The sequence below is a fragment of the Plecotus auritus genome (assembly GCF_963455305.1).
Source record: "Plecotus auritus genome assembly, chromosome: 2".
Lineage (NCBI taxonomy): Eukaryota > Metazoa > Chordata > Mammalia > Chiroptera > Vespertilionidae > Plecotus > Plecotus auritus.
The window spans coordinates 228,133,732-228,155,022 of NC_137771.1; the positions used below are offsets into that span (position 1 = coordinate 228,133,732).

Below are 21,291 nucleotides of genomic sequence, written 5' to 3' on the forward strand. Positions count from 1 at the left end.
AAAGCAGGGAGTGTTCCTCTTACACGTATGCTCAGACCTACAGCAGTAACGGAGCACAGTGCATGGCACTTTGTGATACAAAACCTTTTCTTTCATTACCCCTCCGGTGCAGACTCCTAGGGTCCCACGGATAGTGCTGGGATTTACCCCAGGTGTCCTCCAACAACCGAGAGGTGTTTTCTAGTCTGAGGAGATTCAGAAGGGGCTTTCAGAGGCTGTTGGAGTTACACGGACACTTCAAGATGCCGTGTCTTTAAAGGAGACAGGAGGCCCAAACCGGTGTGGCTCAGGGGATAGAGCGTCAGCCTGTGGACTGAAGGGTCCCGGGTTCGATTCTGGTCAAGGGCATGTAACTTGGTTGCGGGCACATCCCCGGTGGGAGGTGTGCAAGAGGCAGCTGATCGATGTTTCTGACTATCTATCCCTCTTCCTTCCTCTCTGTAAAAAATCAATAAAATATATTAAAAAATAAAATAAAGGAGAGGGGAGGAAGGGACCTGACAAGCCGCAAGTCTGGGTGGGGGGCCAGGAAGAGCCTCAGGGCAGCTGTACTGCGCGGACACCTCCACCTCGGGGTACAGCACTAGCTAGTGGTCTTGGACCGGTCGCTTCACTTCCCCAGGCCTCCATGTCTGAGTGGAGTGGGGGCCGGCGGGGGCATCTGTGCAGCCTCGGTTCCCGGGGACCCTCCTGGCGCCGTGCCCTGCTCGGGGCAGGTCGCAGCCAGTGCCTTTGGGCTGCGGGCCAAGGCCAAGAGGGCCCCCGCCGTCGGGTGTAGGGGCGGCAGGTGACCTCGCCGACCTGCACTTGAGGTCGCGAGCAGAGACGCGGCGCCCGCAGCCCAGGCACGGCCGCCGGAGGGTCGCACCGGGGCCAGGTGCGTGCGGCCGGCAGTCGCACTGCGCGGAGTCCGGCAGCGCTGCGGCGCCATGGCCCCGCCCCCTAGGGCCTCGCCCCGCCCCCGGCCCACCACTTGCTGTGCGCCGATTGGTCGCTGCGGTGCGCACGGCGCCGCGTCCCGCCCCTCGGCGCTCTCCCCTCGCGCCCGCCCTCCGCTCGCGGCCCCCGGGCTGAAGTGGAGCGGAGCCCGCCGGCCGGGCCGCGGCGCAGGCCTCCCCTCGGCGCGCCCCCTGGGTCGGCGTGGGCGTCGGGGAGTCGGGTGAGTGCGGGCGGCGGGTCTCCGCGCCCGGGGAGGCGCCCCAGGCCGCCAGGCCTGCGGAGGGCGGCGGTGCCCGGCGGAGCGGGCCTGCGGGACGGGGGCCTCCGCCGCCCCCTCCGGCCCAGCCGCGTCCCCTCGGGCCGGCGGTGGCCGGGACGCGCCCTGACCCGCGCTCGGCCCGGGCGGGTCGCACCTCCGCGTTGCCGCGCCGTCGGATGGCTGCACCGGGTTGCGGGGGGTCTGGGGAGGTTTGAGGGGCGAGCCTGTCGGCGTCCCCGGGGCTGGAGGACAGGGCCAGGCCCGCGCGGGGCGGCTCGGGGCTCCGTGGTCCCTCGGGCCCCTCCGAGCCTGTGCCGGGCCCCGAGTCTGTGCCGGAGCGCTTCTCCGACGTCGGTGCGGCGCCAGGGAAGGGCAGGGCCGGCGTCCCGGAGAGGGAGCCCGCGCGGCGAGGGTCCCCGGTGCGGAGCAGGGATGCCGGGGGAGCACGCTTGGGCGGGAGGGCGTGTGGTTGACGGCCAACAGCTTGGCTTCCGAGTGAATTAATCTGAAAGGTAACACATGGCGGGGTGTGTGTGTGTGTGTGTGTGTGTGTGAGTGTGTAACACATGGCGGGGTGTACGCCAGCCTCTGTGTGTGTGTGTGTGTGTGTGTGTGTGTGTGTGTGTGTGTAACACATGGCGGGGTGTACGCCAGCCTGTGTGTGTGTGTGTGTAACACATGGCGGGGTGTGTGTGTGTGTGTGTAACACATGGCGGGGTGTGTGTGTGTGTGTAACACATGGCGGGGTGTACGCCGAGCCTCTGTGTGTGTGTGTGTGTGTGTGTGTGTGAGTGTGTGTGTGAGTGTAACACATGGCGGGGTGTACGCCGAGCCTCTGTGTGTGTGTGTGTGTGTGTGTGTGTGTGTGAGTGTAACACATGGCGGGGTGTACGCGGAGCCTGTGTGTGTGTGTGTGTGTGTGTGTGTGTGTGTGAGTGTAACACATGGCGGGGTGTACACCGAGCCTCTGTGTGTGTGTAACACATGGCAGGGTGTACGCGGAGCCTCTGTGTGTGTGGGGGGGGCAAGCCTCCCATTGGAATGGATGTATCACCTGCGTTCACGCTTTTTCAAGGCGTGAATGTCCTCCTCCTTCAGCCTCGCCTACCTGTCCTCAATCCCCCCTTTTATTTTTTTGAAGATTTTTTTAAAAAGTTATATCTTTATTGTTGAGTCAGTCCCTCTTCTTCTTTTTTTAAAAAATATATTTTTATTGATTTCAGAGAGGAAGGGAGAGGGGGAGAGAGCTTGAAACATCAATGATGAGAGAGAATCAGGGATTGGCTGCCTCCTGCACGCCCCCTACTGGGGATCGCGCCCACAATCCAGGCACCTGCCCTTGAACCTGGGACCCCTTAGTCCGCAGGCCGACGCTCTATCCACTGAGCCACACCAGCCAGGGCGACAGTCACTTCCCCAGGCCCTAGTCCCCGGCTGGGCGCTTCTTTCCCACCATCTCCGTCATGTCTTGTCTTCTTTCAACCTGCGTAGCTTCCAGACGTAGAACAAACGTTAAACATTCTTACCGGTAACGGAGTTGCAAGATTTCCTTCTTTTTAAAATTTTTAATTTTTCCATTAGTTTACATTCAACATTATTTGCATTGGTTTCAGGTGTGCAGCCTGGTGGCGCTCCCTTCTTAAGGTGACCGTCAGCGTTTCCTGTGAGTGTTGATGCGGCTGGAAAAGCAGGTTTGGGGCGCAGGGGGAGGAGGTCCTCTTCCGGAGACACGCCCTCCCCACCCCAGCCTCTGCCCTCGGATTACGGCCGCCTTCACTGGCTGGTCTTCCCCGAATTCACTTCTGGGTCCAGGCTACAGCGTTTATTCCACCAGCTTGCCCTTATTGGCTGCTTTTTACTTGATTGCAGCCATATATTCTGGTTGTAAGTTTCTTTTAACAACACAGAAGAATAGCAAGTAAAAAATTCATACAGCATAAAAGTATATGAAGTATAAAGGTAGAATTCCTTATTTCTTCACTTTGCATCCTTTACAGCCTGAATTCCACTCCCTAGAAGGGGATCAGACCGTAACACTGTTGGGTACTTGGCTTAATATAAAGACATTTTTGAATCAGTTCTGTGAACCTACCTCATTTTTAAAATCCCATTTTTTTGGAGGTATTCTAATATATTTTTCAGTTTCTTATTGATGGACATTTTGGTTGTTTCTGGGTATTAGCTATTAAAAGCCTTGCTGCGTAAAAATCCTTTTGGCATTGTAGGATAAGTTTCAAGGAGCTAATTTAAACAGATCAGTATAAATTAATGTTCTTTTCCATCTTTCTATAACGGGTTTTATAATTTAAAGGCAGGAGCTAGTTCTGTTTGATTTGAATGCATTTCTTAGAAGCTGTGTGTCCTTTTATAGTTAGAGGTCAGATTAAGAAAATTTTGAGAACAAGGTTAAATAATGGGGAACTTAATTAACTTTGTTGCCACTTAGTGGCTTGACTTTCAGGTTATATTGACTCTGATTGGCTTGGCAAGAATAAATAGAGAGGGCCTTTAGGGAGAGAAAATGTGAATTGACATATTTGTTTAATGACGTCTGGTGGTAATCCCCGTGGATGTCCAACAGTAAGAGGACTTCTTGTTCTCTTTAAAAATTTTTTTATTGTTTGCTTTTAGAGAGGAAAGGAGGGAGAGACGGAGACTGAGATGTCAGTTTGTTGTTCCACTTATTTATGCACTCATTGGTTGACTCTTGTATGTGCCCTGACGGGTTTGAACCTGCAGTCTTGGAGAATAGGGACAATGCTCTAACCAACTGAACTACTTGGCCAGGGCTCTTGTTCTCCCTCTCTCTTTTTTAAAGGTTTATTTAGTTACTAGAGGCCTGGTGCATGTAAATTCTTGCACTCGGGGTAGCGGGGGGTCCCCCCCTCAGACCAGCCTGCACCCTCTTGTAGTCCAGGACTCCTTGGGGGATGTCTACCTACCAGGGGAGCGGGCCTAAGCCAGGGGTGGGCAAACTTTGTGACTTGAGGGCCACAATGGGTTCTTAACCTGGACCGGAGGGCCGGAACAAAAGCATGGATGGAGTGTTTGTGTGAACTAATATAAATTCAAAGTAAAGGAGCGGAGGGGAGAGCAAGAGAACCGGATAGAACAGCCGGATCCGGCCCGCAGGCCGTAGTTTGCCCAAGGCTGGCCTAAGCTGACAGTCAGACATCCCTCTGGCAGACCGGGAGCCCTCGGAGGATGTCCGACTGCCGGCTTAGGCCTGTCGGGGAGCGGGCCTGCCGTCAGTTGGACAGCCTTAGCGCTGCCGAGGATGCGGGAGAGGCTCCCGCCACCGTCACTGTGCTCGCAGCCGTCAGCCAAGCTTGTGGCTGAGCAGAGCTCCCCCTGTGGGGGCGCCTGACCACCAGGGGGCAGCTCCTGCGTTGAACGTCTGCCCCCTAGTGGTCACTGTGCGTCATAGCGACCGGTCGTTCCTGGTTGTTATACCGTTAGGGTCAATTTGCACATTACTCTTTTATTATATAGGATAGGATTTATTTGTTTGTTTGTTTGTTTTAAATATTTCTATTGATTTCAGAGAGGAAGGAAGAGGGAGAGAGAGAGAGAAACATTCATGATAGAGAAACATTCATGATAGAGAGAGAATCATGGATTGGCTGCCTCCTGCAAGTCCCCCTCTGTGGATCGAGCCCACAACCCAGGCATGTGCCCTTGACCGGAATCGAAACTGGGACCTTTCAGTTCGTAGGCTGACACTCTATCCACTGAGCCAAACCGGCTAGGGTTCTCTTGCTTTTTAAAATAAGCTTTACATGCCCTGGCTGATGTGGCTCAATTGGTTGAGCGTTGTCCCATGTTCCAAAAGGTCACAGGTCGATCCCCAGTCAGGGTGCGTATGGGGGGCAATCAATTGATGTTTCTCTCTCACATCAGTGTTTCTCTCTCTCAAATCAATGAAAACATATCCTCAGTGAGGATTAAAAAAAAATAAAGTTTTATTCAACGCCGGCTGGGCCTTCGCTTTGCACCCGCCTTGGCCTGGCACTGCCTGCTCACTGCTCCACCATCCCGCTGCGGTCCCCGCTCTCCTTGGGGACTATCAGGGCTGGCAGCACCTCCACTGCCACCCGCTGCCAGCACAGCATCGCTGACACCCGCCATGTTCCTCACCGCCCCCTGGTGGTCAGTGCACATCTAACTCCCGGTTGGTCGAACTCCCACCTGTGGGGACAATTTGCATATTAGCCTTTTATCATATAGGATGTACAAATATACATATATGCAGGATGTCCCCCCAAAATGTATACACACTTTATATTAATTAATTAATTAATTAATTAATATATTTTTATTGATTTCAGAGAGAGAGGGAGAGGGAGATAGAAACATCAATGATGAGAGAGAATCATTGATTGGCTGCCTCCTGCATGCCCCCCCACTGGGGATTGAGCCTGCAACCCGGGCATATGCCCTGACTGGGAATTGAACTGGTGACCTCTGGGTCGACGCTCCACTGCTGAGCTACAGCTGGCTGGGCTGTATACACACTTGAACAGCTGATTCTATTACATTTTGAAAATGAAATGTGCCCAGTTGGTGTGGCTCAGTGGTTGGGTGTAGACCTATGGACCAAGAGGTTTCTGGTTCGATTCCCAGTCAGGGCACATGCTTAGGTTGTGGGCTTGATCCCTGATAGGGGGTGTGCAGGAGGCAGCTGATTGATGTTTCTCTCTCATTGATGTTTCTATCTCTCTACCCCTCTTCCTTCCTCTTTCTTTAAAAAATAATAAAAACAGCCCACCTGGTATGGCTCAGTGGTTGAGCGTCCACCAGGAGGTCACAGCTCGATTCCGGTCAGGGCACATGTCTGGGTTGTGGGCTTGATCCCCAATAGGGGGTGTGTAGGAGGTAGTTGATCAATGATTCTCTCTCATCATTGATGTTTCTCTCTCTCCCTCTCTGAAATCAATAAATATATATATATATATATTAAAAAAATAAAATAAAAAATCAACAAAAACATTTAAAAGGAAAATGAAATGTATTTTAATAAACACTGCCTTTATAATTATTCAAAGTGTGTTTACATTTTTTGGGGACGCCCTGTATATACACATCCTATATAATAAAAGCCTAATATGCTAAGTGTCTGGTCATCTGATCTGCCATTCAATCAAGGTGTAATATGCTAATGACATGCTAAGGCTGCTCAACTGCTCGCTATCAGGCACTGACCACCAGGGGGCAGACGCTCTGACTGGTAGGTTAGCTTGCTGCTAGGGTCCCACCAATCTGGACTGAGCAAGACAGGCCAGACATGCATTTGGGATTCTCAAAATAAATCCACTTTCCATCGCCAGTCACAGTTTGATGCAAAAAATACTTTCCTTCGTGCTGTGGAAGCAACATTTTACTGATGACTTTTCAGTTTTCCATTTGTCTTTCGTTCAGTTGATGTGGCACCCATTTTCCTTCCTTTAAAATCTTTCCCATTGCTTGTAAATGATCGGAATTTGTTTGCTGAGCAACCTTTAACCTTTCTGCAAGTTGTTTTTGAGTTTGATACGCCTCTTCATCCAATAATGCTTGTCATTGTTGGTCTTCAAACTTTTTCGGTTGACCTGGACTTTTTTTGTCTTTCACATGGAAATCATCACTTTTAAAGTGTTTAAACCAGCGTTCACAAGTATCTTGAGATGGAGCATGTTCATCATAAGCTTCCCGAAGTATTCAATAACTTTTTCTTCAAAATAAAGTAATGAATTATAACTTCCCGCAAATGCTCTTTTCTTGGCACGAAATTCGACATTTTTAAGCATAAAAATATCTATGATGTTAACACCTTCAGCAAATTTGACATGAAGTTTTGAAGCTTGTTGTCAGTATAACAAAATAGCATACATATCAAATCCCATATATATAAACATATATGTAACTCGAGCTAGCGAAAAAAAAATCCGCATTATTAACCAGTACACCTAGTACTTTTGAATGAGTGGTGTTAAAAATAAAATTCTCTTACAAGTAGATAGCACATTTCCGTTTTTTCACTGTTGTTGAGAGTGCCACAAAGAACGGATTTTAAGAGGATTTAAGGATTAGGTATTTATGTAGTACATAGGGAAAGAAATGTCTCAATAAGTTACATATAATTGGTTAATGTTCCGAAGAGCAACAAAATCAGACCTTTGGGGTTAATATTTTCTACCAGGCTATGAAATCATAGCACTGTATTAATTTCTGCAGTTAAATTTCAACCTTACAGGACTATACACTGTGCCTTTATTAACAGTGGATTTTTCATTAACTAAACTGTGATAACAAAATTCCTTCCCCCCAGAGGGCAGATGAGATCCAAATAGGCTTCATAGAAAACGCTAGAGCTTTCTAAATGTGCGATTAAAACTGTCTCATAATTGTGGGCACAAACCTGACTGTCCGGAAAGGACCGCGATGTCCCTGTTCCAGGGAATGAGCAGAGCAGAACGGCTTCGGCTTCCCTGCCTGTGGACGGGCCTTGCCACTGACGGTGGGCAGCGAGGGGGCCCAGGGAACGGTTCCCCTCTCTCAGGGCATCTGGGGCCTCCCGTGAGCACCAAGCGCTGCAAGGACAGTAGAAATACCGTCTGGTGGGGGAGACGTGGCCCAGGGGGTGGCCTGCTCTGTATTGCTGCCTCTTGCTCGCCGCCTTCCTGCTGTCCTCAGGGCAGGTCAAGGCCGAACCCTTCTGTGCAGGAAGCGAGGGCCCCCTGCTGAGGCAAGCAGCTGGTGGAAGGAGGGGGAGCTGCATTAGCAGTGACCAGGGCCCCGCCAGCCCAGCTGCGTACAGATGGGAATCTGGGCCAGCTCCGGGCAGTCGGTCCTTCAGTGAGAACGCTGCGGTAGCAGCTGGGGCAGGTGTGTCTGAAGTTACACGCTTCCCCTGGCCCCTCACCCTCCTCTCTGGGGCACAGCTGCTCTGCTTAGCTCTCCCGAGACACGCCTTTCCTGTCCTCTTTATTGATCTGCTGGCGCTCAAACTCCAGCCCCTCTTGACAAGAAGAGGAACATTTTTGGAGGCTTTGCCTGTCTGAATATGTTTTTTAAAAATGTATTAGCCCTAGCTGATTTGGTGCAGAGGATAGAGCGTCGGCCTGCAGACCAAAGGGTCCAGGTTTAATTCTGGTCAAGGGCACGTACCTTGGTTGCAGGCTCCTCCCCAGCCCAGGCCCTGGGCGGGGCTTGTGCTGGAGGCAGCCAATCCATGTGTTTCTCTCTGTCTTTCCCTCTCTCTTCCACTCTCTCTAAAATCAATGGGAAAATATCCTCAGGCCCTAGCCAGTTTGGCTCAGTCAGCCTGAGGACTAAGGGTCCTGGGGCCAACCAATGATTCTCTCTCATCATTGATGTTTATAACTCCTTCTCCCTCTCCCTTCCTCTCTGAAATCAATAAAAATGTGTTTTAAAAAAGAAAAAAAAATATCCTCGGGAGAGGATTAACCAAAAAAAAAAAAAAAGCCCTCTGAGAAGGACTCAGATTTTCTTTCAGAGACAATACCTAACGTAGCAGAAGGTTTGTGGGTCAGACTAGTGACCCGTAGTTCAGTTCTAAAATCTGGGCTTTCTTGGCCTGGCTGGTGGCTGAGCATCGTCCCAGCTGAAATTTCCTTCGTGGTTTTTGTCTTTTCATTTGTAGGGTACAGTGCTTAATGACAAGTCCGGGCCTCCGGGGTGACAATGGCAGGCTTCCTGGATAACTTCCGCTGGCCAGAGTGTGAGTGCGTTGACTGGAGCGAGCGGAGGAATGCCGTGGCCTCCGTGGTAGCAGGTGTACTGGTAAGTGGAAGCCCACTGGCCACATGAGGCCTCACTTTCCGCCCCGAACGCTAATGCTGAATCCTTTGAGCTGGGACTACCCATTCAGAGCTGTTGGTTTCACTGCGGTTTGTGTGAATAATGATCAGTTCTGGCTGCTGTTACTGAACACAGTGTGGTAAGTCCTGGGTTCATTTGACCTGTAAATTTTCTAAACGTAAAGTCATCTCTTCCGTTTCGTTGATGATACAGTTATTGCAGGCAGTGGCATTTTCAAGCTGCTGTGTAAGTCCTTTAGGGTCCTCAGAGGCTCGGAATTGGCTGCAGCCAAGGTCACTGTCGTGAGGCGTTGGAGTGCGGCTGTGTGGACCGCAGTGAAGGCCTCAGCTCGTGGAGCTGGAGCTGCAGGGCCCCCGGGAGCCCCAGGCCCTTCCCAGCTGCAGCGCTGATCTGCTTAACTTCCGTTTCTTCCCAACACTTCCAGCTTTCTGTTGCTGAAAATGTCAAGCGTATAAACAAAAACAGAGAGACTGGTATAAAGAGCCCCTCTCCCATCTTACTCATTTACTTATCATCCAGCCTCAAAAAAAAAAAAAAAAAATCAAACCGTGACCAGTTTTTCTTTTCTTTCTTTTTTTTTTTTTAAAATATATTTTATTGATATTTTACAGAGAGGAAGGGAGAGGGATAGAGAGCTAGAAACATCGATGAGAGAGAAACATCGATCAGCTGCCTCCCGCACACCTCCCACTGGGGATGTGCCCGCAACCAAGGTACATGCCCTTGACCGGAATCGAACCCGGGACCCCTCAGTCCACAGGCCGACGCTCTATCCACTGAGCCAAACCGGTTTCGGCGTGACCAGTTTTTCTTTAGCATTCCATCAACCACTCCTTGCCCCACCCGCATTTTTTTAAAACAAATGTCAGTTTCTATTACGTTTAAAAATTCATCTCGCCCTGACTGGTTTGGCTCAGTGGATAGAGCGTCGGCCTGGGGACTGAAGGGTCCCAGGTTCGATTCCGGTCAGGGGCATGTGCCTTGGTTGCGGGCACATCCCCAGTGGGGGGTGTGCAGGAGGCAGCTGATCGATGTTTCTCTCTCATCGATGTTTCTGACTCTCTATCCCTCTCCCTTCCTCTCTGTAAAAAATCAATACAATATAAAAAAAAAAATTCATCTCGTGGAGTATATAGTTCTATGCCTGAAGTCCAATAGGAACAGAATCACCACAGGAACGAAGGTAGTTGTGAAGCAGTCTGCACGCAGAATTCTGTCGGGTGTTTCTAAGTCTTTCTTGCTTTTCATGGTCATCTCGTCCGCACTTAATTTGTCTATGAAATTCATTAGCACCGTGTCTAATAAGTCCACTCAGCCTAGTTTACATAGAAGCATTGCTTTTGACAAACTTACGTTCAGTCAGTTGAACGGGATTTAGTCGGATTGCTGAGCTAGTGCTGTGGTGGGTGAGTCATTTTGGAGACGGACAGCTGACCGCTCACTGGTGGCCGCAGACGTGGGGCATGTTAAGCGGGGCGGTCCAGAGGGTGAAACGTCGCCATCAGGAAGCGCGTTGGGGGTTCGTCAGAGCTTTGGTGGCGCGGAATGACAGTGGGGGCGGGTTAGACAACTCCTGCCGGATGGTGGCTTTTTCATCTTGCGCTGAGGGCAGGATTGAGGACCTTACACCGATTTCATCGGCGGCTCACTCACAGGAAGAAGTAAACCAGGGTTCTTGTTTTTTATTTTCAACATCCCAAACTTGAAGCAAAGACTTCCGGTGCCATTGTTACGGGGCGCAGGGGAGGGGGGCAGGGGCATCACTAGTGCTCCCCGGTGACTGGGCTCTGTCTCCAGTTCTCCGCAGGCTGGTGGGTGATGATCGACGCGGCCGTGGTGTACGCGAAGCCGGAGCAGCTGAACCCCGCCTTCCACACCTGCGGGGTGTTCTCCACACTGGCCTTCTTCATGTAAGGAGGGCCCGCTCAGCTCAGGGCTGTCTTCCTGGGAAGATGTTTGCCTAAGGCTTAGCTGTCTGCTCTCTGAAATGCCTCTAGTGCAATTGATGGATTCTATGTTTTGAGAATTTATGTAAGAGTTTATATAAGTCAACCTGGTGACAGACGCTGGGGAGCAAGATCTCAAACGCTCCCCGATGGATTCTCCTTTAACTGCTAAATAAATAAGTGCCTCCCCATGTTAAAATGAAAATGAGTGCTGATTTGGTCACATGTCATTTTAGCATCTGTAAAGGTTGTCATGTGACTCTTCTCCTTATATTTGTTAAACTGATTACTCTATCAGTACCAAGATTATTTTTATATTTTAATACCTCAATATCAGGGTGCTTTTTTTGGTTATTGTTAATCCTCACCCGAGGACATTTTTTCCATTGATTTTTTTTTAGGCGGAGTGGGGGGGGAGAGAAAGAGAGAGAGAGAGACATTGATTAGTTGCCTCCCACACACGCCCCAGCCAGGGCTAGGGAACGAACCTGCAACCTAGGTAAATGCCCTTGACCGGGAACTGAACCCTCGACCCTTTGGTGTGTGGGCCAGTGCTCTACCACTGAGCCACACCAGCCAGGGCTCAGGGTGCTTTTTATAGTCAGTGGTGTCTTATAATTACAGTTGAACATTTTTTCTTTCTTGGCAGTTTAAAAAGTAATGGTGAATTTTAAAAATCAAGGCATCTTAGAGTTAATGAAATATGTTACAGCTCTAGATTTTTAGTGAATCATCCTTAAGTATTGTCATGCACTCAGCTTTCACCTTGGAGGGTTATTTTTTAAAATGGGTTACCTGACTGTGCTTGCCATTATTGGGGGTGGGGTGGGGCAGGGTTGGTCTCAAATGAGAAAGAAATGGCTTTTCTTTTTTATTAAATCATTTCCAGGTTCATCCATTATCTCACTGCATAAAAGCATTTGAAAGCTTTCCATGGATGTCATTTAATAATTAAAAATGCTGAACATTAAGGTTACAGAGTTTCCTTGGACTGTCAGGAAGTGTTGAAGTGTAATTGTGGGAGCATTGCTCCAGCTCGCTCAGAGTGCCGAGGAAAGGCTGTTCCTGCTGCAGAAGCACCGGCTCTAGCGGAAGTGGAAGAGAGCGGCCTGGGCGTCACTCAACACCAAGAAACCTTGAAACTCTTTTAAAAATATTTCTCTCTTTTTTTTCTTATTTTTATTGCTTTCAGAGAGGAAGGGAGAGGTGGGGAGAGAGAAACATCAATGAGAGAATCATGGATCGGCTGCCTCCTGCACACCCCCTCCTGGGGGTCGAGCCAGCAACCCTAGGCATGTGCCCTTGACCAGAATCAAACCCGGAACCCTTCAGTCCCCAGGCCGACGCTCTATCCACTGAGCTAAACAGGCTAGGGCTAAAATATTTTCGCTTTATTTTATTTTAATTTCCATTTATCCCCCAAGCTCCCCTCCACTCCCCTCCCCCAGTCACCACTGAAACCTTGAAACCCTTCATTATAACAAGAACCTTAAATGGGGTGGCGCACCCTGAGTCATCAGCGTAAATGTAAGCCAGGCAGAGGATTAAAAAAATGGTCTCATCATCTCTGGGGACCAGTCACAGTAATCTCTGCCAGTTGGGGGTGTTTTGGGGTGCACCGTAGGAAGATAAGACTAGTAGAACCTTTGTGTGCACAGGGTACTAAGGTGAAAGGTACGTTCAGTTATTCAGATACTGACTTGACTTAGGAGTGTTTTCCTTTTTTTTTTTTTTTTTTTTTTAAATATATTTTATTGATTTTTTACAGAGAGGAAGGAAGAGGGATAGAGAGTTAGAAACATCGATGAGAGAGAAACATCGATCAGCTGCCTCTTGCACACCCCCTACTGGGGATGTGCCCGCAGCCAAGTTACGTGCCCTTGACCGGAATCGAACCTGGGACCTTTCAGTCCACAGGCCGACGCTCTATCCACTGAGCCAAACCGGTTTTGGCAGGAGTGTTTCCCTTCTGATGGTATGTAAGCACCTGTGAGTGCTTAAGGACCGAGAAAGCTCATTACGGGATTTTGTCTGGTTTCAGGATAAACGCGGTGTCCAATGCCCAGGTGAGAGGTGACAGCTACGAGAGCGGCTGTTTGGGAAGAACAGGTAAAGGCGAGAGGGCCTTCCCAGAGACAGAGCGAAGCCTCTGGTGCGCCTGGGGGCCGGCCGCGGCCTGGGGAGCGTGTGAAGGTTAACGCCCAAGTCCTTAGGAAAGTGGGGGTCACCGCCAGAGTCACTGTGTGTCACGTGACGGCGCATGGATGGAGATAAACGTTACTGTGCAAAGCCCGCGGGTGGTGGACGGGGGTCACTCTTCCTCGGCTGGTGATGGCCTGTTCTTCCAGCGCCGGCCAGTGCTGCTGCCCGAGACGCCGGCCAGGCAGAGTGGCAGTCAGATGAGGCCAGGGCTCGTGTTTTACCTTCTGTCTGATTTCCCGTGACCACCACGCCCTGCGGCAGCATTGCCTCAAGAGCGTGCTGTCTGTCTGCCTATAAAGCATTTTTCTGGAGTTGGAATTCTTTTGAATTGTCACCCAGTAGTCTTTTCGTTGGCTCAGGTTGTAACACATCGGCTAGCGCCACGGGGTCTGTTTTCAGGGGGATCTCCATGCTGTATGCAGAGGGCGGGGCTAGAAACTATTTCCACCTCTAAGGACGAGGCAGGGGTCCGTGCCGCTATGGCTGGAAATTTGGAGTGGGAGGTTAGAAAGATGCTTAACAATATTAGGGACTACTTAGAGAACACCTAGTGTGTACCCGAGACTGTCCTGAGTGCTACGCGTATGACCTCATTTAATCGTCCCGGTGTTCCCGTGAGGTAAGTGCTCTTGTTCCCACATTTTTTTTTTAATTAAAGTCTATTTTATTAATTTTTTACAGAGAGGAAGGGAGAGGAATAGAGAGTTAGAAACATCGATGAGAGAGAAACATCGATCAGCTGCCTCCTGCACACCCCCTATTGGGGATGTGCCTGCAACCAAGGTACATGCCCTTGACCGGAATCGAACCTGGGACCCTTCAGTTTGCAGGCCGATGCTCTATCCACCGAGCCACACCGGTTAGGGCTTGTCCCCACTTTTAGATGAAGGGACTAGGGCACAGGCTGCTTAAATAGCTTGTCCAAATTCACAAGCAAGTGAGTGGGGGAGCCCGGATTTGAACTCTCACCACCTGGCTCTAAGCCCAGCTGTTAGCCACCACACTGCTGTTTCTAGTCGAGCATTTGGCCTCTGTCTGGTGTGGAGATATATATATATATATATATATATATATATATATATATGCACACACACACACACACACACACACACACACACACTAGAGGCCTGGTGCACGGATTCATGCACTAGTGGGGTCCCTCGGCCTGGCCTGTGGGGATTGGGCCAAAATCAGCTCTCCGACATCCCCCAAGGGGTCCCAGATTGCTGGAGGGCACAGGCCAGGCCAAGGGACCCTACCGGTGCACAAGGGGCCAGGAAGGGACTGTGGGAGCGCTCTAGGCCGTGTCCAGTTCATCTCGCCCAGTCCTGATGGGCTGGTCACCAGCAGCAAGCCAACCTACTGGTCGGAGCGTCTGCCCCCTGGTGGTCAGTGTGCATCATAGTGACTGGGTGAACGGATGGATACTTAGCATGTTAGGCTTTTGTTATACAGGATCTTGTCAGCTTGATTGAGTATAATTTGTAGAAAATAAAACTCACCAGTTTGAAGTGTACAGTTCAGTGAGTTTTGACAAATGCCTACAGTTGTGGGACTTGGCCGCCATCATGATGTAGAACTTTGCCATCACTCCAGGAAGTTCCCTCCCCACTTTGTGGTTACCCCTCCCCCCCTCCTGGCTGCTCTCATGTATTTGACAGACATTGCTGTGGGTTATGTGACTAGGAGCTGTTTTCTGTGGAAAATTTCACGGCACCTTCCGAGTTCTTTCGCTTGAAGGTGGGACGTGTGCTAGCCTTGGGTCTCGGGATCCAGGTCCGTACTTGGACCCTCTCTGAGTCGTTGTGTGGTACCCCATGACCATTCCCTGCACAGTGAAGCGTGCCGTGCGGTCTCCGCGTGTTTCTGCGCTGCACCCGGTGGAGGGCTTAAGGAGTGAGGGCTGAGGGCTTGGTAGGCTTGCTCATGGTTGCAGCACACGGAGTAACGGCAGGGTTTCAACATCGGCCCGCCCGCCCTCACAGCCTCATTCCTTCGTGGCAATGGCTAGCCGAAATGCCTTTGCTACTTCTAACCGAGCAAGTACTTTGGCAACGTACTAGTATACAACAGGGTAAATTTTCAGTTAGGGTTTAATTCCGGGGTCCTCAAACTTTTTAAACGGGGGGCCGGGTCACTGTCCCTCAGACCGTGGGAGGGCCGGACTATAGTTTAAAAACAAACTATGAACAAATTCCTATGCGCACTGCGGGCCCGGGACGCGTCAGCTGCTAAGCAGGACAGGCAGCGGCACCCGGCGGGCCAGATCCATGTCCTCGGCGGGCCGCATGTGGCCCGGGGGCTGTCGTTTGAGGACGCCTGGTTTAATTAATCAACTTAGTGAAATAATTACAAAGCTTGCCTGGGTTAGTTCATTCAGCCGTTAGTTTTTCTAGCCAGGAGAAAGGTTACGTTCCCTTGGAGTTTTTAAAAATCTTCCTTCAGTTAACTGTTCGAGCAGGTGCATGTAAGCATGTGACGTGTGTGACCTGCAGAGCGTGTGTGAGGTCAGCAGCGTGTCTGGTGTCGTTTCCCTAAGACGGAGTGCGGGGAGGGGAACTCACACGGCTGTTCTTCACGCAGGTGCTCGCGTCTGGCTCTTCATCGGCTTCATGTTGATGTTCGGGTCCCTCATCGCTTCCATGTGGATTCTTTTTGGTGCCTATGTTACCCAGAGTAAGTAAGCATTCCCTGTGTCCTCAGGAGACAGCCGAGGTGTCCGTGGTGCTCGGCCGAGTCTTCTCCCCCGGAGTGAGCTTAGTTTCCTTGCTCAGTCGCTTGCAGCTGGGAGACTGCAGGTGTAGCAGCAGGGGTGTGGAGTGCAGTGGGTGGCCTGGCCAGGACACGTGCCGCCGGCGATACCGTGGCACAGAGGCGGGCAGCGTGAGGGGACAGCGGGGACTGTGCTGAAATACCACTGCTCCCGAATGTGTCCAAGGTGTGTCATGTAGTTCATTCAGAATGCTGATGGGCCAGTGCCGTGTGCGCTCACGGGGAGGAAAGTGCATCTCAAAACAGCTTTATGAGATGTAGTTTCACGTCATGTGATTCACCATCCAGCGTACAGTTCAGTGTGTAAATACAGAGCTGTGCCCGCCACTAGGTCCACTGCAGGACTTGTCGCCCCCAAAGCCACGACCCCCCAGCGGTCCCTGCCGCCACCCTCCCGGCCCGGCAGCACTCCCTTGCTGCCGGGGTTCTTGTCCCAGCTTTACGAAGGGTGCAGCATTCTGGAGGAAGGGGCTGATGCGTAGATTAAGAAGGAGTCCAAAGACGAAAGATAAATTTGAAAGGCATTGGAGGTCAGAGGATCTTCAGTTAAAGGAACTGAAGACTACCTCCTTGTCTAGGACCCTTGCTTTTATTAACACAATTTGTCCTAAGGCAAGGTGGAGACATACACTCCAAAGGGTAAAGTTTCAAAGGGTACAGAAGCATTGTCAGTTTGGGGAATAGCCTACAGCTGTTCAGGTGTTTGGCCAACAGGAGGCAATAAAATGCCCTGAGCTGTCTGGCAGTTAGCAATCCTATTCAGGTTTGGGGGAAGTGCCGTTTAACCGTCCCAGATGATTCAGCCCTGCTGATGTGCTGGAATTGGCTTCCGGCACCCTGCTCCGGGGCAGCTTTGCCTGCTGGTGTAAGTGGGTCCTGAGGGAAGCTCTCAGCTCTCTGACCCCTGTCAGCTCTCTGACCCCTGACTTGCGGGCGGCTAGGCCCGGCTTCCGTGGAGAGCCTGCGTGGCTACTTGAAGCAACACGTGAACATCCCGGTTTCTGTTAGGAAACAGGCTTGTAGGAAGGTCCGCAGCCAGTGTGGGCTGTGCACTCACTAGTTGCGTCTTTTTTTTTTTTTTTAATTATTGATTTTTTACAGAGAGGAAGGGAGAGGGAGAGAGAGTTAGAAACATCGATCAGCTGCCTCCTGCACACCTCCTACTGGGGATGTGCCCGCAACCAAGGTACATGCCCTTGACCGGAATCGAACCTGGGACCTTTCAGTCTGCAGGCTGACGCTCTATCCACTGAGCCACACCGGTTAGGGCTGGTTGCGTCTTAATCGTTGAAGATCTGGCACTTGCCGAGCAGCCCCCGGCTCCGGGCCTGGTCCCCATGTTCTCGCGTTGCTCATTAAGTGCACTTTGCTTTGCTTTCCTTTCTTCGTTAACGGAATACGCTTGCACCTCGGAGCCTTTCTTTCCGACACACGTTCCTAGTCTGTCACTGCAGGCTGCCTCCCTGTCACTCCCTGTCACCGCAGCAGCATGCTGCAGCCCCGAGGGGCCAGTCCTGCGCTTCGCACTGCGTGGCCCCCTCCCCCACACAGGCTGCGCGCACCCCCATGCCCATTTCCAGAGGGAAACCCAGGCTTGAGGGGGTGAGCCATCTGTTGGTGGTAGAGCTGGGATTCGATGCAGGGTGTGGCTCAGCCCTGGCCGCTCAGCCCTGGCCGCTCAGCCCGCCGCTGCAGTGCTTGCTGATGCCAGAGGTCCAAGTGGACGTGCCTTCACCCGGCGGTGTTTCTCGTCAGCACCGTAGCCCACGGACCTTAGCTGTGCACAGCGATGGGAGCAGGTCCCAACTTCCCTTCTCCTCGTGTGGAGACAGTGCCTTTGCTCCGGGAGAGCCGGTGGGAGGACGTGGTGGGGGATCACAACAGCCCTTCCTCCCTGCCGCACTGCACACAGACTCCAGAATCGAGAGGGAAGGAAGGGTCAGACCTGCGCCACCAGGAATTCCATTCGTGTCTTTCTCGGTGTGTCTGTACCGGTGATGTAGTAGGACGTCCGGAGTGAGAGCAGGCCTTTGGTTTGGCGCATGAGATGAGCCTTTTCTGACTGCAGTTTGTGATCGCCGTCTTAGAGTAAGGAGTGGCCGCAGGTTGTGTGAGGCACCGAGCCTGTGAGTGGTGGCGCGCAGTCACGCCGTTGCCTGTGTAACCGTGTGCTGTCCTCCGCAGATACCGATGTTTACCCAGGGCTGGCGGTGTTCTTCCAGAACGCTCTTATATTTCTAAGGTAAGCTGCCTGGCTTCTCAGCCACACGTAGAACATGTGCGGAAATGCCATCTGTCCTTGAAGGGCAGCGTGGACGGCGGGACTCACGCACACAAACCCTTAGGCCAGGCCCATGCACAGAGCGTCTCAGAAGGGCAGCCGTCTGCGATGGCAGAGCATGCACAGGCCGTGGGGCCGGGGCCGCCGTGGGCCGGGGCCGCGCTGGTGGCTTTCTACTGGGCCCTTTACTCCCTTTTAGGTACCTTCAACAGAGAGAGCAGGGTGCTCGCGTTTAATAGACCCAGAAACCAGGCCCCGAGCTGACGGAGGGACGCCAGCCGGGGTGCAGAGCTGACGGAGGGACGCCAGCCGGGGGTGCAGAGCTGACGGAGGGACGCCAGCCGGGGGTGCAGAGCTGACGGAGGGACGCCCAGCCGGGGGTGGGGTGGGGGGGTGCAGAGCTGATGGAGGGACGCGCAGCCGGGGGTGCAGAGCTGACGGAGGGACGCGCAGCCGGGGGTGCAGAGCTGAGGGAGGGACGCCCAGCCGGGGGTGCAGAGCTGACACTGACCCCAGTTTTCTTAGAAAACAAACAAGCAGAAACGTAGGCGGTGCCTTTATGTGAAAGAAGCGAGTGCGTGCTGCGCCTGTGGTGCCCAGAACCAGGGGGGGAGCTGGCCGCTCCTGCTGCCGGCAGGCTTTTCCTCATGACCTGCTTCCGTGTCCCCAGCACTCTCGTCTACAAATTCGGAAGAACCGAGGAGCTGTGGACCTGAGGTCACTTCGGAAACCTCCTCCCTCTGCCATGTTCTATTTGAAGATACGTTTTTATTACCTTTTAGTGTGGTTTTCACATGGTCAAACAGAGTAGGTTGTACATTAAACGTTGTGTTGCTTTACACCTTTATGCTCTGAGTTTTGAAATAGTTCTATGAGTTTTCTGTTTTTTAATGCCAGATTGTTGATATGTATATAAGACTGTACAGATAGGTGGTATCAGCCTTTTATTCCTGTGAGGCTGGGTCTGTTCCCGAGGCAGGGGTATCATCGTATGATTTAGAGTTAACTGCTTTGCTTCAGAGACCCCAAGATGTACAAGAAAATACAACGCCATGCATCTGAAATAAGCGCTGAGCCATTCAAAGGGTGTTTCAGCAAATTGTAATTTATTTTGTCTTAAAAATGAGATTTTTTAAAGGAAACGTTTGTTCTTGTGTATTAAAGAAGTGGATTTTTCTATGAAGAATTTTTAAATGCCTGAAGGACTGGTTTGAAAGCCTATTTTGGAAACGACTCCTTGACTGTGACTCATTGAGGAGGGGGACCCCGATGCGCTGAGCCCACTTCCGTGTGGTTTCCGTGAAGACTGGAGGGCGGCGGGCGGCTCAGCAGCAGGCGTCTGACACCGCGAGGGTCGGCAGCCAGCAAGGCTGAGCCAGCTGCGCTCAAAAGTGTGGCCAAGCGTGGATCAAGTCCTCCTTCCCCAGGGGAATTCTGACAACGCTTCGCGAAGTGAGGTGTGAAGTGAGGCGACCTGGTGACCTGGTGAGAAGTGAGGCGTGTCATCCGGTAGTTTCCCTGCAGCTCTGGGCTCCAGCTCCGGGGCGCTTCCTGCAGGTGCCTGTCCTGAAGCGCCATGGCCCCCCCAGACAGCCGCGTGGAGCTGGAAACACCGCCCCGGTGGTCCTGCCAGAGCCAGGGGTCCCGGGCCCTTACCGCTGCTGCGGCTTCCTGGCCCTCAGGTCCGTGTCGCACGTTTGCCTCCGGGGGATGTCACAGAGCCTTTCACAGAGGACGACGCTGCCGGTGAGCCGTCTGCAGCCCTGCGGGCCGCGGGCGCCCCTCTCCCCAGGACCGCGTGCACGTGGAGCGGGTGCTGACGCTGAGCCGGCGCCCTGCGGCCTGTGCTGGTGGTTGCTTTCTCAGTGTCTGCGTTTGTCTTGCTTCAACACGTTGTCAGGCTAATGACGTGTTCCCATGCTCTTGTCACCTGTTATAATAATCGCTCCTCACACATCCTGGTATTATTAAACCTTGGAGAAAACAAGCCATACAAATTGGTTTGCTGTTTATTATTCGATTATTTGAGGGGACCCCGTCAGAGAAGCAGTTTCTCTTTATGAAAGAAGGGGGCTGGGGAGAGGCTGTTCCCCACCTGCCCCTGCCCAGCCCAGCAGGGGCGGCCTGCAGCTGACCCGCAGGCTAACCCATGTGGACCCTGCCCTGGTCAGCACCTCCTCCTGCATGGCCGAGCTGCAGTGACCCCCGAGCCTGGCGGCACTCATCTTCTGGGTCCGTGACCCCGCCCCTGTGCACACTCTAATTCGTGGGCACCTGCCAGGCTCCGGGCTCCGCTGGTCCTGCTGCCCAGCGTGGCCCGCACGTAGCTTCCCCCAGTGACCAGGCTGGAGCGCTCCTCTCCCTGGGTCTCGCTCTGCTCTCTGCTCACGAGTTGGTGCCATCTCGGCTTTCCCCAGTCTGCGTGCCCGCCGTTGGCGAGGCCGCCAGGAGACCCGACAGCCCGCGAGAGGCACCCGCAGGAAGTCCCGGGCTGTCCACCTACCGTGCGGGGAGTGGTAGCCCTGACGTAAGATGCGCGTGGACTGCCCTGGGAGTATGGGGTACCCCAAAAGCACAGGCGGGCCTCCCGCACTTGTTTGAGGATCAGCAGCGAGTGGCAGGAAGGGAGAGCGCCTGGGTGGCTATGGGTGGCCCTGCCGGGCGGTTTGCTGCCCAGCAAAGCCCAGCCAGAGGCAGAGGCGGGGTGCACAAGCCACCTGTGCCCCAGCGGGGGGGTACCGGCCCGGCTCCCTCCCCAGCGGGAGTGGAAGGGAAGGTTTGCCAACAGGACGCGGTACGGGACGCCGTGGCCATGCTAAGCCCTGCCGGGCAGTCCTTGATGCTGCCGGGCAATCTGTTGCTGATCGAGGGCGTGAGTCCACAGACAGCACAAGGCCCAGGCACCGCGTAAGGTTTGGGGGAGTCCTGTGGTCGCGGGGACCACACGGTCCTTGAGGCTGTCACAGACAAGGAGGAACCACCCTCCGCACACCAAAACGGGGAAGAGGCCCGGCTTCCGTCTTAGGGCCCCGTCTCCCCACATCCCTTTTCTCTCCGCTGATCGCTCACCC

The 21,291-nt window shown here is 52.6% G+C and overlaps 1 protein-coding gene across 4 annotated transcripts; it reads left to right on the plus strand.

The window, feature by feature from the left end:
• The first annotated feature begins 1,027 nt into the window (after positions 1–1,027).
• TMEM50B (transmembrane protein 50B) lies at positions 1,028–20,217 on the plus strand. 4 transcript variants are annotated; one of them, XR_013959945.1, is made up of 9 exons: positions 1,051–1,159; positions 2,812–2,861; positions 8,841–8,980; positions 10,817–10,929; positions 13,007–13,074; positions 15,751–15,843; positions 18,124–18,181; positions 18,891–19,980; positions 20,048–20,217. XR_013959945.1 is itself a non-coding variant. In XM_080656370.1 (8 exons), exons 3-8 carry the CDS (start codon positions 8,882–8,884, stop codon positions 18,934–18,936), a joined length of 477 nt encoding a protein of 158 aa, XP_080512496.1. In that variant the 5' UTR covers positions 1,028–1,159; positions 2,812–2,861; positions 8,841–8,881; the 3' UTR covers positions 18,937–20,217. The 4 variants fall into 4 exon arrangements, 2 of the variants coding, with proteins under 2 accessions (XP_080512496.1, XP_080512497.1); XR_013959944.1 differs by lacking the exon at positions 2,812–2,861 and having other exon boundaries at positions 1,028–1,159; XM_080656370.1 differs by having other exon boundaries at positions 1,028–1,159; positions 18,891–20,217.
• The last annotated feature ends 1,074 nt before the right edge of the window (positions 20,218–21,291 follow it).

Excerpts from the sequence above, each read along its gene's own strand:
- TMEM50B (XM_080656370.1), top strand. The coding sequence starts at position 8,882 with ATGGCAGGCTTCCTGGATAACTTCCGCTGGCCAGAGTGTGAGTGCGTT. Across the intron at positions 15,844-18,123 it reads TGGTGCCTATGTTACCCAGA|ATACCGATGTTTACCCAGGG; the intron begins GTAAGTAAGCAT and ends TGTCCTCCGCAG. Across the intron at positions 18,182-18,890 it reads AACGCTCTTATATTTCTAAG|CACTCTCGTCTACAAATTCG; the intron begins GTAAGCTGCCTG and ends CCGTGTCCCCAG.